The following is a 12,225-nucleotide window of genomic DNA, read 5'->3' on the forward strand; positions in this document are numbered from 1 at the left end:
GGCAAAGGAGTACTGGGAGGGTACTGGGGGATACTGGGAGGAACTGGGAGGAACTGGGAGGGGGGTGACGGTGGCTCCGCAGGGACCTGGCGGTGTCCCGGCCGCTGCGGGTGGAGCTGCCCCGCTCCATGGCCGACGTCGTCACCAACTGGAACCTGCCCATGTCCCGCTGGCTCCACACCTGTGAGTGAACTGGGAGCACTGGGAGCTTACTGGGAAGGAGAAGGGGGGGGGTGCGTGTGTGTTACTGGTTTAACTGGTGTTACTGGGACACCCCAAGACGTGTTCCAGACCGCCCGGCGCTTGGGGACCTTCGCTGCCGTCCTGGGCACCTACGCGGCCAGCGCCCTCCTCCACGTGAGCCCCCCCAGGACCCCCCCGACCCCCCCAAACCCCCCCCCAGGGACCCCCAAACCCCCCCCCCGACCCCCCCCCGACCCCCAATTCCCCCCCCCCAGGGACCCCCAAATTCCCCCAACCCCCCAAAACACCCCCCAGACCCCCCCAGTCACCCCCAAAACCCCCTGACCCCCCCAAAACACCCCCCCGACCCCTCCAGACCCCCCCCAAAACCCCCTGACACCCCCATGCCCCCCTAACCCCCCCCAGGGACCCCCAAAATCCCCTGACCCCCCCCCAGCCCCCCCCAGGGACCCCCAAAAACCCCCGGACCCCCCCAACCCCCCAAAACACCCCCCCAACCCCTCCAGACACCCCCAAAACCCCCTGACCCCCCCCCAGGCCCCCCCCTACCCCCCCCAGGGACCCCCAAAATCCCCTGACCCCCCCTGACCCCCAATTCCCCCCCCCCCAGGGCCCCCCAAAACCCCTTGCTCCCCCCCTCCCAGCCCCCCCCCAGGGACCCCCAAAAACCTCCTGACCCCCCAGGGACCCCCCCCCCAAATCCCCCCAACCTCCCCAGACCCCCAATTCCCCCCCTCAGGGCCCCCCAAAAACCTCCTGACCCCCCCCAGAACCCCCCAACCCCCCCCAGGGACCCCCAAAATCCCCCTGAGCCCCCCGAACCCCCCAATTCCCCCCCCCGTACCCCCCAAACCCCTCTGACCCCCCCAATCCCCTCCCACAGCCCCCAACCCCCCCCCCCCGAACCCCCAAACCCCTCTGACCCCCTCCCGAACCCCAAAACCCCCCCTGGGACCCCCCCCCAAAACCCCCCAGACCCCCCCCAACCCCCCCCCCGACCCCCCCAATTCCCCCCCCCAGGGTCCCCAAAACCCTCACAACGCTCCCCCCCCCCCCCCCCGCATCCCCCCAGGGCCCCCCAAAACCCCCTGAGACTCCTCCCCCCGGGCTCCCCCTGACCCCCCCCAAACCCCCCTGGGACACACCCCCCCCCCCCAGGCCCCCCCAAATCCCCCCGGGACCCCCCCAAACCCCCCCCATTCCTCCCCCCCCCCCCCAGGGCCTCAGCTTCCACCTGGCCGCCGTCCTCCTCTCCCTCGGCCCTCATCACCTACGTGGAGCACGGTAGGCGCCGGCCCTTTAAGGGGGGCGGGGCCCACGGCGGTGGGGGGGCGGGGCCAGGGGGAGGGGCCAGCCCCGGGGGTGGGGGTTAAGGCTCGCGGGGTGGGAGGGGCCTGTGGGCGGTGGGAGGGGCCCGGGGTGGGGGTAAAAGGGAGTGGGTGGAGGGTGAAAAGGGGGTGGGGCCAACGGGGGGGTGGGTGGAGCCTGGAGGGGGTGGGTGGGGCTGAGGAGGCTGTGGGTGGGGTCTGGAGGGGGTGGGCGGGGATTGAGGAGGCATTGGGGGGGGCCTGGAGGGGTGGTGGGTGGAGCCTGGAAGGGGGTGGGTGGGGCTGAGGAGGCTGTGGGTGGGGTCTGGAGGAGGTGGGCGGAGATTAAGTCTGTGGGCGGAGCCTGGAGGGGGTGGGTGGGGGCTGAAGGGGGTGGGTGGTGTGGTGGGTGGAGCCTGAAAGGGGTGGGTGGGGCCTGGACGGGTGGTGGGTGGAGCCTGAAAGGGGTGGGCGGGGCCTGGAAGGCATGGTGGGTGGAGCCTGGAAGGGGTGGGTGGGGCCTGGAGGGGTGGGCAGGGCTGAGGGGGCTGTGGGTGGAGCCTGGAGGGGGGTGGGCGGGGCTGAATAAGGGTGGGCGGGGCCAGAGATGTATAGGCGGGGCCTGAAGGGGATGGGCAGGGAATTGAAGCAGTGGGCGGGGCCTGGAGGTGGTGGGCGGGGCCTGTAGTGGGTGGGCGGGGGGTTGAGGCTGTGGGCGGGGCCTGGAGGGGTGGGCAGGGCTGAGGGTGGAGCCTGGAGTAGGTGGGCGGGGATTGAGGCTGTGGGCGGGGCCGGGGGGTGGGTGTGTCCAAAGACTCATGGGCGGGGCTTTGATGAGAATGGGCGTGGCCTGGAAAGGTGTGGGCGTGGCCTGGTGATGATGGGGGGGGGGTGGTGCCTGTCTCTGGCTGGAGCCTAATGGGGATGGGGGGGGGGGGTGAGGGGAGGGGTGGTGGGTGTGGCCAGAGGGGTGGGCGTGGCCACTCTCTGACCCCGCCCCCTCCCTTTACACCCCACCCCCCCCCCCCCCCCCCCAAAAAAAAAAGGTCTACGCAAGCGCCTGGCCGCCATCTTTGACCGCCTGCCTCCTCTCCAAGCGCTGCCCCCCCGGCTGCCCCCCACCGCCACAAGGACGTGAGTTTGAAAGGGGGGGGGGAGGGGAGGGAGGGGAGGGGCTTAAGGTGGGGGAGGGGCTCTCGTTTTTCCTCCCCCTCCCCCACTTTTTCCCCCTCTCCCCAGACTCTGTGGGTGCGGGGTTTAAACGGGGCGCTGGGGGGCCGTCGCCCTCTTCCACCTCTCCTACCTGGGCGCCCTCTTCGACGTGGAGGCCGACGACGCCGTGGAGGAGCAGGTGAGGACACCCCCCCCCCCCCCAAAACCCCCAAAAAACTTCTAAATTCACCCCAAAACCTTCCCTCCCCCCCCCCCCGACGCCATTTTGTGTGTGTCCCCCCTCCCCCTTCAGGGCTACGGCATGGCCTACACCATCCGCAAATGGTCGGAGCTGAACTGGGCCAGCCACTGGGTGACGCTGGGGTGCTGGGTGTTGGCCCGCCTCCTGCGCTGAGGGGAACTGGGAGCAACTGGGAGCAACTGGGAGGAACCGGGAGGAATGAAAAATGGCGGGGGGGGTACCATCGAGAGCGGCCGCTCTTTCCCCCCTCCATGGGGCCCTTCTAGCCCGGCCTCATCTCTATGGTGCCACCCGGAAGTGGGTCTCTGTCCCCTCCCCGGACCAATAAACACTCGGCTCGCCTGGGTTTCCCCGCCCTTCCGCTTCCCTCCGGCCAATGGGAACGCGTGAGGCTGTGGGGGGGCGGGGCTTGGCGGCGCATGCGCAGTGAGTGGCGCTCCCCCCCCACCCCATACAGAGAGGCGGTGGAGGCAGCGTTTTACCCAAATCCTCTTCATTCGCCCCAAAAAGCGGCGTTAAACGCGGGGGGGGGGGGGGGGGGGAGGGAGGGGAGGGGGGCGGAAGGGCCCCTATAGGGCTCGGGGGGGTCTATATGGGCCCTATAGGGCCCGAGGGGGGGTCCATATGGGCTCTATAGGGGGAGATCCGTATGGCGCCTATAGGTTTGGGGGGGTCCATATGGTCTCTATAGGGCCTGGGCGGGTCCATATGTCCCCTATAGGGCCTGGGGGGGCTTATATGGTCCCTATAGGGCCCGGGGGGGGTCCATATGGTCTCTATGGAGGCAATCCATATGGCACCTATAGGTTTGAGGGATCTATATGGCCCCTATAGGGGGAGATCCATATGGCGCCTATAGGGCCCGAGGTGAGGGGGTCTGTATGGTCTCTATGGGGGGGATCCATATGGCCCCTATAGCTTGGGGGGGGTCCATATGGCCTCTGTAGGGCCCGGGGGGGTCTATATGGTCCCTATAGGGCCCGCGGGGGTCCATATGGCGCCTATAGCTGGGGGGGGTCCATATGGTCTCTATAGGGAGAGATCCATATGGTCCCTATAGGGCCCAGGCGGGTCCATATGGTCTCTATGGGGGGGATCCATATGGCGTCTATAGGGCCCGGGGAGTCTGTATGGCGTCTATAGGCCCGGGGGGGTGCACTTATGGCCCCTATACAGTCTGGGGGGTCTATATGGTCTGTATAGGGTCTAGGGAGGGTCTATACGGCATCTATAGGGCCTGACACACATATGGCTCCTATAGGGTCCGGGGGGTGTCCACATAGTCTCTATAGAGGGATCTATATGGCCTCTATAGGTTCTGGGGGGCCCATATGGTTCCTATAGGGCCGGGGGGGGTGTGTCGATATGGCCCCTATAGGGTCTGGGGGGGTTCCATATGGTCCCTATAGGGCCCGGGGCGGGGGGGGGACGGCTGGTCCCATCAGGAGCCCTTGTCCTTGGAGGGAGACCTGCAAGAGAGAGAGACCCCTATGGATCCTATACTGCCCCGGGGGGGCCCTATAGATCCTATATGTCCCTGGGGGTTCCCTATGGATCCTATATGTCCCGGGGGGGTCCCTATGGATCCTATATGTCCCTGGGGAGGTCCCTATGGATCCTGTACTGCCCCGGGGGGGCCCTATAGGATCCATAGGGAACCCCCAGGGACATATAGGATCTATATGGCCCGGGGGGGTCCCTATGGATTCTATACTGCCCCGGGGGGGGGTGTCCTTACAGATCCTATACTGCCCCGGGGGGGCCCTATAGATCCTATATGTCCCCGGGGGGGCCCTATGGATCCTATATGTCCCCGGGGGGGGTCCCTATGGATTCTATACGTCCCGGGGGGGTGTTTCCTGTGGCTCCCACCCAGGCCCCCCCCCCCCCCCCGCGGTTAGTGTGTTAGTGCCCCCCCTCCCCCTCCAGCAGGCGCCTTTTAACCAAACCGGCCTTTATTCGCCCCAAATCACAGGTAAAAACGCGCCGGGTCCCCCCTCCCCCCCCCCTAGAAAATCTGTACAGCCTGCCCCTCCCCCACCCCTCTTAATTACCCCCCGGGGGGGGGGGGAGGGGCTAATTAACCCCCCACCCCCCCCCCCAAACCCTCGCGGGGGCCCCTTTGTTAACGAACCCCCCGTTAACCTTCATCCGCGCGGCCTCCTAACGAGCCTTAATTAGTCCCGGCAGCTAATTAACCTTCACCTCTGGGGCCTCACCTCCTAACGAACCTTAATTAGTCCCGGCAGCTTCACCTCTAGGGCCACTGCCACCTCCTAACGAGCCTTAATTAGTCCCGGCAGCTAATTAACCTTCACCTCTAGGGCCTCACCTCCTAACGAGCCTTAATTAGTCCCGGCAGCTAATTAACCTTCACCTCTAGGACCACTGCCACCTCCTAATGAGCCTTAATTAGTCCCGGCAGCTAATTAACCTTCACCTCCGGGGTCTTACCTCCTAATGAGCCTTAATTAGTCCCAACAGCTAATTAACCTTCACCTCTGGGGCCACCGCCGCCTCCTAACGAGCCTTAATTAGTCCCACCACCTAACGAGCCCCACCAGGACCCCCCCCACCTCCTAACGAACCTTAATGAGTGCCACCTCCTAACGAACCCGGATGGATTCCCATCAGCTAATTAACCTGGATGGAGTCCTCTCGGCTAATTAACCTTCACCTCTGGGGCCACCACCTCCTAACGAGCCTTAATGAGTCGCCACCTCCTAACGAACCTCCACGGACACCCCCCCCACCACCACTTAACGAACCCTAATGAGCTCCCACCACTTAACGAGCCTCAACATCTGGGCCCACCGACCTCTAATGAACCCTAATGAGTCCCCTCCTCCTAACGAACCCCCCCAGGTCTTCCGCCACCTCCTAACGAACCCTTAATGAGCTCCCACCTCCTAACGAACCCTTAATGAGCTCCCACCTCCTAATGAACCCTAACGAGCTCCCACCACCTCCTAATGACTCCCACCAGGTCCTCCACCACCACTTAATGAACCCTAACGAACTCCCACCAACTCCTAATGAACCCTAATGAGCTCCCACCTCCTTAACGAGCTCCCACCACCTCCTAATGAACCCTAACGAGCTCCCACCACCACTTAATGAACCCTAACGAGCTCCCACCTCCTAATGAGCTCCCACCACCTCCTAATGAACCCTAACAAGCTCCCACCTCCTAATGAGCTCCCACCACTTAATGAACCCTAACGAGCTCTCACCCCCTCTTAATGAACCTTAACGAGCTCCCACCAACTCCTAATGAACCCTAATGAGCTCCCACCTCCTAACGAGCTCCCACCACTTAACGAACCCTAATGAGCTCCCACCACCACTTAACGAACCCTAATGAGCTCCCACCTCCTAACGAGCTCCCACCACCTCCTAACGAACCCTAACGAGCTCCCACCACCACTTAATGAACCCTAATGAGCTCCCACCCCTCCTAATGAATCCTAACGAGCTCCCACCACCACTTAACCAACCCTAATGAGCTTCCACCTCCTAACGAGCTCCCACCACTTAATGAACCCTAACGAGCTCTCACCCCCTCCTAATGAACCCTAATGAGCTCCCACCTCCTAACGAGCTCCCACCACCACTTAATGAACCCTAACGAGCTCCCACCCCCTCTTAACGAACCCTAATGAGCTCCCACCAACTCCTAATGAGCCCTAAGGAGCTCCCACCTCTTAACGAACCCTAATGGGCTCCCACCTCCTAACGAGCTCCCGCCCCCTCTTAATGAACCCTAATGAGCTCCCACCACCACTTAACGAACCCTAACGAGCTCCCACCACCTCCTAATGAACCCTAATGAGCTCCCACCTCCTAACGAGCTCCCACCATCTCCTAACGAGCTCCCACCACCACTTAACGAACCCTAACGAGCTCCCACCTCCTAACGAGCTCCCACCACTTAATGAACCCTAACGAGCTCTCACCCCCTCCTAATGAACCCTAATGAGCTCCCACCTCCTAACGAGCTCCCACCACCTCCTAAGGAACCCTAATGAGCTCCCACCTCCTAACGAGCTCCCACCACTTAACGAACCCTAATGAGCTCCCACCTCCTAACGAGCTCCTACCACTTAATGAACCCTAACGAGCTCCCACCATCTCCTAATGAGCTCTCACCATCCCTTAATGAACCCTAACGAGCTCCCACCACCTCCTAATGAACCCTAATGAGCTTCCACCTCCTAACGAGCTCCCACCACTTAATGAACCCTAACGAGCTCCCACCACCTCCTAATGAACCCTAATGAGCTTCCACCTCCTAACGAGCTCCCACCACTTAATGAACCCTAACGAGCTCCCACCATCTCCTAATGAGCTCTCACCATCCCTTAATGAACCCTAACGAGCTCCCACCACCACTTAATGAACCCTAATGAGCTCCCACCTCCTCTTAACGAACCCTAACGAGCTCTCACCATCCCTTAATGAACCCTAATGAGCTCCCACCTCCTAACGAGCTCCCACCACTTAACGAACCCTAATGAGCTCCCACCTCCTAACGAGCTCCCACCACCTCCTAATGAACCCTAACGAGCTCCCAGCTCCTAACGAGCTCCCACCATCTCCTAACGAGCTCTCACCATCCCTTAACGAACCTTAACGAGCTCCCACCACCACTTAACGAGCCCCCCACCAGGACACCCCCCACCACCACCACCACCTCCTAACGAACCGACCCACTAACGAGGTTCCCCCCCTCCCTCCACCCCCCCACCACCCCCCCCCCAGACCCCACCCGCAGGGTGGGGGCTGGGGGGGGGTGGGGGGGGGGTGGGGGGGGGGGAGGGGCACCCCCCCCCCTTCCTCCTCCTCCTCCTCCTCCTCCCCCTCCCCTCAAGCCCCCACTGACTTGCCGCCGCCGTCCTCTTCTTGCCGTCCCTCGTCGTCGCCACCTCGGTGGCCACCACCTCCACCGATTTGGTGGCCACCACCACCACCTCCTCCCCCACCACCACCACCACCCCGGGGGCGACCGTAGAGATAAACGGCGGCCAAAACCATGGCGGTACCGGCCAAAAAAGAAGCCCGAGGTCGAAAACCGAAGAGGTGAACGGAAGCCACCGTAGAAGCCACGATGGAAATGGCGGTGGCGAAACCCTTCAAGATGTTATCGGCGTAACGGACCACCACGGCAACCAGTAGCCCGCCGGCCGCTTGATTGACCACCACGGCCCAAACCGCCGGATTATAACCGTAAAAAAAACCCAAAGCGGCTACCGCCGAACCTTCGGCGGCTACCATGGCGGCCAAACCGACGGCCGTCCCCACAGCTCCCAGTTGAACGTTGCGAACCCAAATGGAACCTCCCGTGGTCTTCAAGAGCTTCTCGAAGTAGACGCCGGCGAAACCCGAGGAGAGGCAAGAAGCGGCCACGGCGGCCAAGCCAACGGCGTAACTTTGAGGCGGACCATCGGGATTCGGCCCCCCCGAAGTCGTCCCTCGGGCTTGTTCGGCCTGGACCAGGGCAACCCCGGCGAAGAGAAGGGCCAACGAAAGCCACTGGAGGCGGGAGAGGGAGGTCCCCAAGAGGAGGACGGAGAAGAGGGCGGTGGTGAGGATCTTCAGCTGGTAAGTGACCTGCGGGGACAACGGGGGAAAGGAAAGGGGACGGGGGGGGGGCGTCACCACCGCGGGGACGTCGTTACGGGGTGATGGAAGCAAGGGAAGGGACGTGGCTACCATCACAGGGACGTGGCCACCAGCATGGAGACACCACCATGGGGTGAGGAACGTGGCCACCACCACGGGGACGTCGCTATGGAGTGATGGAAGCAAGGGCAGGGACGTGGCCACCGTCACAGGGACGTGGCCACCGCCATGGGACACCACCATGGGGTGAGGAACGTGGCCACCACCATGGGGACGTCACTACGGGGCGATGGAAGCAAGGGAAGGGACGTGGCCACCAGCATGGAGCCAAGAGCAAGGAGATGGCCCCCACCATGGGGTGAAGAACATGGCCACCACCACGGGGACGTCGCTATGGAGTGATGGAAGCAAGGGCAGGGACGTGGCTACCATCACAGGGACGTGGCCACCGCCATGGGACACCACCATGGGGTGAGGAACGTGGCCACCACCATGGGGACGTCACTACGGGGCGATGGAAGCAAGGGAAGGGACGTGGCCACCAGCATGGAGCCAAGAGCAAGGAGATGGCCCCCACCATGGGGTGAAGAACATGGCCACCACCATGGGGATGTCGCTACGGGGTGATGGAAGCAAGGGCAGGGACGTGGCTACCATCACAGGGACGTGGCCACCAGCACAGGGACACCACCATGGGGTGAGGAACATGGCCACCACCATGAGGATGTCGCTACGGGGTGATGGAAGCAAGGGAAGGGACGTGGCCACTGGCACGGGGACGTGGCCACCAGCATGGGGTGAGGAACATGGCCACCACCATGGGGATGTCGCTACAGGGTGATGGAAGCAAGGGCAGGGACGTGGCCACCACCATGGGGACGTCGCTACGGGGTGATGGAAGCAAGGGAAGGGACGTGGCCACCAGCACGGGGACGTGGCCACCACCATGGGACACCACCATGGGGTGAGGAACATGGCCACCACCATGAGGATGTCGCTACGGGGCGATGGAAGCAAGGGCAGGGACGTGGCCACCACCATGGGGACACCACCATGGGGTGAGGAACATGGCTACCACCATGGGGACGTCACTATGGAGTGATGGAAGCAAGGGCAGGGACGTGGCCACCAGCACGGGGACGTGGCCACCGCCATGGAGACACCACCATGGGGTGAGGAACATGGCCACCACCATGGGGACGTGGCCACCACCATGGGGACGTCGCTATGGGGTCATGGAAGCAAGAGCAGGGATGCGGCTACCACCACAGGGACGCGGCCACCACCATGGAGCCAAGAGCAAGGAGATGGCCACCACCATGGGGACGCCGTCACGGGGACAGGGACATGGCCACCACCACGGGGACAGTGACGTCACCATGGGGATACCATCATGGAGTCAAGACCAAGGCCACCACCACGGGGACAAGGCCACTACCATGAGGCCAAGGCCACCATCACGGGGTCAGGGCCACCACCGTGGGGACATGACCAGGGCCACCACTTCATCCCCAGGGCCACCACCGCCACCGTGACACTGCCCCGCCCGGAGCTCGGTGAAAGGAACAGAGGGGGGGGACACCGTGTCCCCAAAGGTCCCCAAATGTCCCCCAAGGTCCCCAGATGCCTCCAAAGGTCTCCAAGGTCCTCCAAGAGTCCCCAGATGTCCCCAAGGGTCCCCAGATGTCCCCAGATGCCTCCAAGGGTCCCCAAGGGTCTCCAAGGTCCCCAGATGTCCCCCAAGGTCCCCAGATGCCCCCAAGTGTCCCCCAAGGTCCCCAGATGCCTCCGAGGGTCCCCAGATGTCCCCAAGGGTCCCCCCAAGGTCCCCAAGGGTCTCCAAGGTCCCCAGATGTCCCCCAAGGTCCCCAAGGGTCTCCAAGGTCCCCAGATGCCTCCAAGGGTCCCCAAGCTCCCCAGGTGTCCCCCAAGGTCCCCAAAGGTCTCCAAGGGCCCCCAGATGCCTCCAAGGGTCCCCAAGGGTCTCCAAGGTCCCCAGGTGTCCCCAGATGTCCCCAAGGGTCCCCAAGGTCCCCAGATGCCTCCAAGGGTCCCCAAGGTCCCCAGATGTCCCCAGATGCCTCCAAGGGTCCCCAAGGGTCTCCAAGGTCCCCAGATGTCCCCCAAGGTCCCCAGATGTCCCCAAGTGTCCCCCAAGGTCCCCAGATGCCTCCGAGGGTCCCCAGATGTCCCCAAGGGTCCCCTCAAGGTCCCCAAGGGTCTCCAAGGTCCCCAGATGTCCCCCAAGGTCCCCAAGGGTCTCCAAGGTCCCCAGGTGTCCCCAAGGTCCCCAGATGCCTCCAAGGGTCCCCAGATGTCCCCAAGGGTCTCCAAGGTCCCCAGGTGTCCCCCAAGGTCCTCAAGGGTCCCCAGATGCCTCCAAGGGTCTCCAAGGTCCCCAGGTGTCCCCCAAGGTCCCCAAGGGTCTCCAAGGTCCCCAGGTGTCCCCAAGGTCCCCAGATGCCTCCAAGGGTCCCCAGATGTCCCCAAGGGTCCCCCCAAGGTCCCCAGATGTCCCCCAAGGGTCCCCAAGGTCCCCAAGGGTCTCCAAGGTCCCCAGATGTCCCCCAAGGTCCCCAGATGTCCCTAAGTGTCCCCCAAGGTCCCCAGATGCCTCCAAGGGTCCCCAGATGCCTCCAAGGGTCCCCAAGGTCCCCAGATGTCCCCCAAGGTCCCCAAGGGTCTCCAAGGTCCCCAGGTGTCCCCAAGGTCCTCAAGGGTCCCCAGATGCCTCCAAGGGTCCCCAAGGGTCTCCAAGGTCCCCAGATGTCCCCCAAGGTCCCCAGATGTCCCCAAGGGTCCCCCCAACGTCCCCAAGGGTCTCCAAGGTCCCCAGATGTCCCCCAAGGTCCCCAGATGTCCCCAAGTGTCCCCCAAGGTCCCCAGATGCCTCCAAGGGTCCCCAGATGCCTCCAAGGGTCCCCAAGCTCCCCAGATGTCCCCAAACGTCCCCCAAGGTCCCCAGATGCCTCTAAGGGTCCCCAAGGTCCCCAGATGTCCCCCAAGGTCCCCAAAGGTCTCCAAGGGTCCCCAGATGCCTCCAAGGGTCCCCAAGCTCCCCAGATGTCCCCAAACGTCCCCCAAGGTCCCCAGGTGTCCCCAAGGGTCCCCAATGTCCCCAGATGCCTCCAAGGGTCCCCAAGGGTCTCCAAGGTCCCCAGGTGTCCCCAAACGTCCCCCAAGGTCCCCAGATGTCCCCAAGGTCCCCAGGTGTCCCCACCTGGAAGGTGGCAGCGGGCAGGTTGGAGATGGCCACGTACTGGAGGTTGTTCTGGAGGGTGTAGATGAGGGAGGGGACGGCCAGACGCAGGGTGTCCCCCGGCTGCGCCCCCACCCCCTCCTGCAGGGTGGCCGCCGTCTGGCGCAGGCTGCCTGGGGGGGAGGGGGGGGGGCACCGTCACCCACCGGGGGGGGGGGGACACAACACACACACCGTGTCCCCTCCCCCCCCACGCTCCATGTCCCCCCCAATCCCCCCCCGTCCCCTTTCACACCCCCCCCCTTTGTCACCTCCATCCCCCCCCACTGTGTCCCCCCCATCCCCTTTCACCCCCCCCCCACCGTGTCCCCCCTTGTCCCCCCCGTCCCCTTTCACCCCCCCCTTTGTCACCTCCATCCCCCCCATCCCCTTTCACCCCCCCCTTGCCCCCCCCATCCCCTCCTGTCCCCTTTCACCCC

At 63.9% G+C, this 12,225-nt stretch overlaps 2 protein-coding genes across 2 annotated transcripts; one reads left to right on the forward strand and one right to left on the reverse strand.

The window, feature by feature from the left end:
* Positions 1 to 83: 83 nt before the first annotated feature.
* On the forward strand, positions 84 to 3,281 carry PORCN (porcupine O-acyltransferase). The gene is made up of 6 exons (XM_074167660.1): positions 84 to 183; positions 281 to 357; positions 1,424 to 1,488; positions 2,558 to 2,645; positions 2,751 to 2,862; positions 2,977 to 3,281. Exons 1-4 carry the CDS (start codon positions 129 to 131, stop codon positions 2,586 to 2,588), a joined length of 228 nt encoding a protein of 75 aa, XP_074023761.1. The 5' UTR covers positions 84 to 128; the 3' UTR covers positions 2,589 to 2,645; positions 2,751 to 2,862; positions 2,977 to 3,281.
* LOC141478670 (UDP-galactose translocator-like) lies at positions 2,991 to 11,919 on the reverse strand (the record flags this gene model as incomplete). The annotated part of the gene is made up of 3 exons (XM_074167659.1): positions 2,991 to 3,094; positions 7,968 to 8,535; positions 11,768 to 11,919. Coding segments are annotated over 3 exons (824 nt in total), but the record flags the coding sequence as incomplete, so codon positions are not given.
* Positions 11,920 to 12,225: the final 306 nt, after the last annotated feature.

This window comes from Numenius arquata, unplaced genomic scaffold (assembly GCF_964106895.1).
Source record: "Numenius arquata unplaced genomic scaffold, bNumArq3.hap1.1 HAP1_SCAFFOLD_1702, whole genome shotgun sequence".
Classification (NCBI taxonomy): domain Eukaryota; kingdom Metazoa; phylum Chordata; class Aves; order Charadriiformes; family Scolopacidae; genus Numenius; species Numenius arquata.

Coding starts and splice junctions, on each gene's coding strand:
- PORCN (XM_074167660.1), top strand. CDS start 129: ATGGCCGACGTCGTCACCAACTGGAACCTGCCCATGTCCCGCTGGCTC. Junction 184..280: donor GTCCCGCTGGCTCCACACCT/GTGAGTGAACTG, acceptor GGACACCCCAAG/ACGTGTTCCAGACCGCCCGG. Junction 1,489..2,557: donor CATCACCTACGTGGAGCACG/GTAGGCGCCGGC, acceptor CAAAAAAAAAAG/GTCTACGCAAGCGCCTGGCC.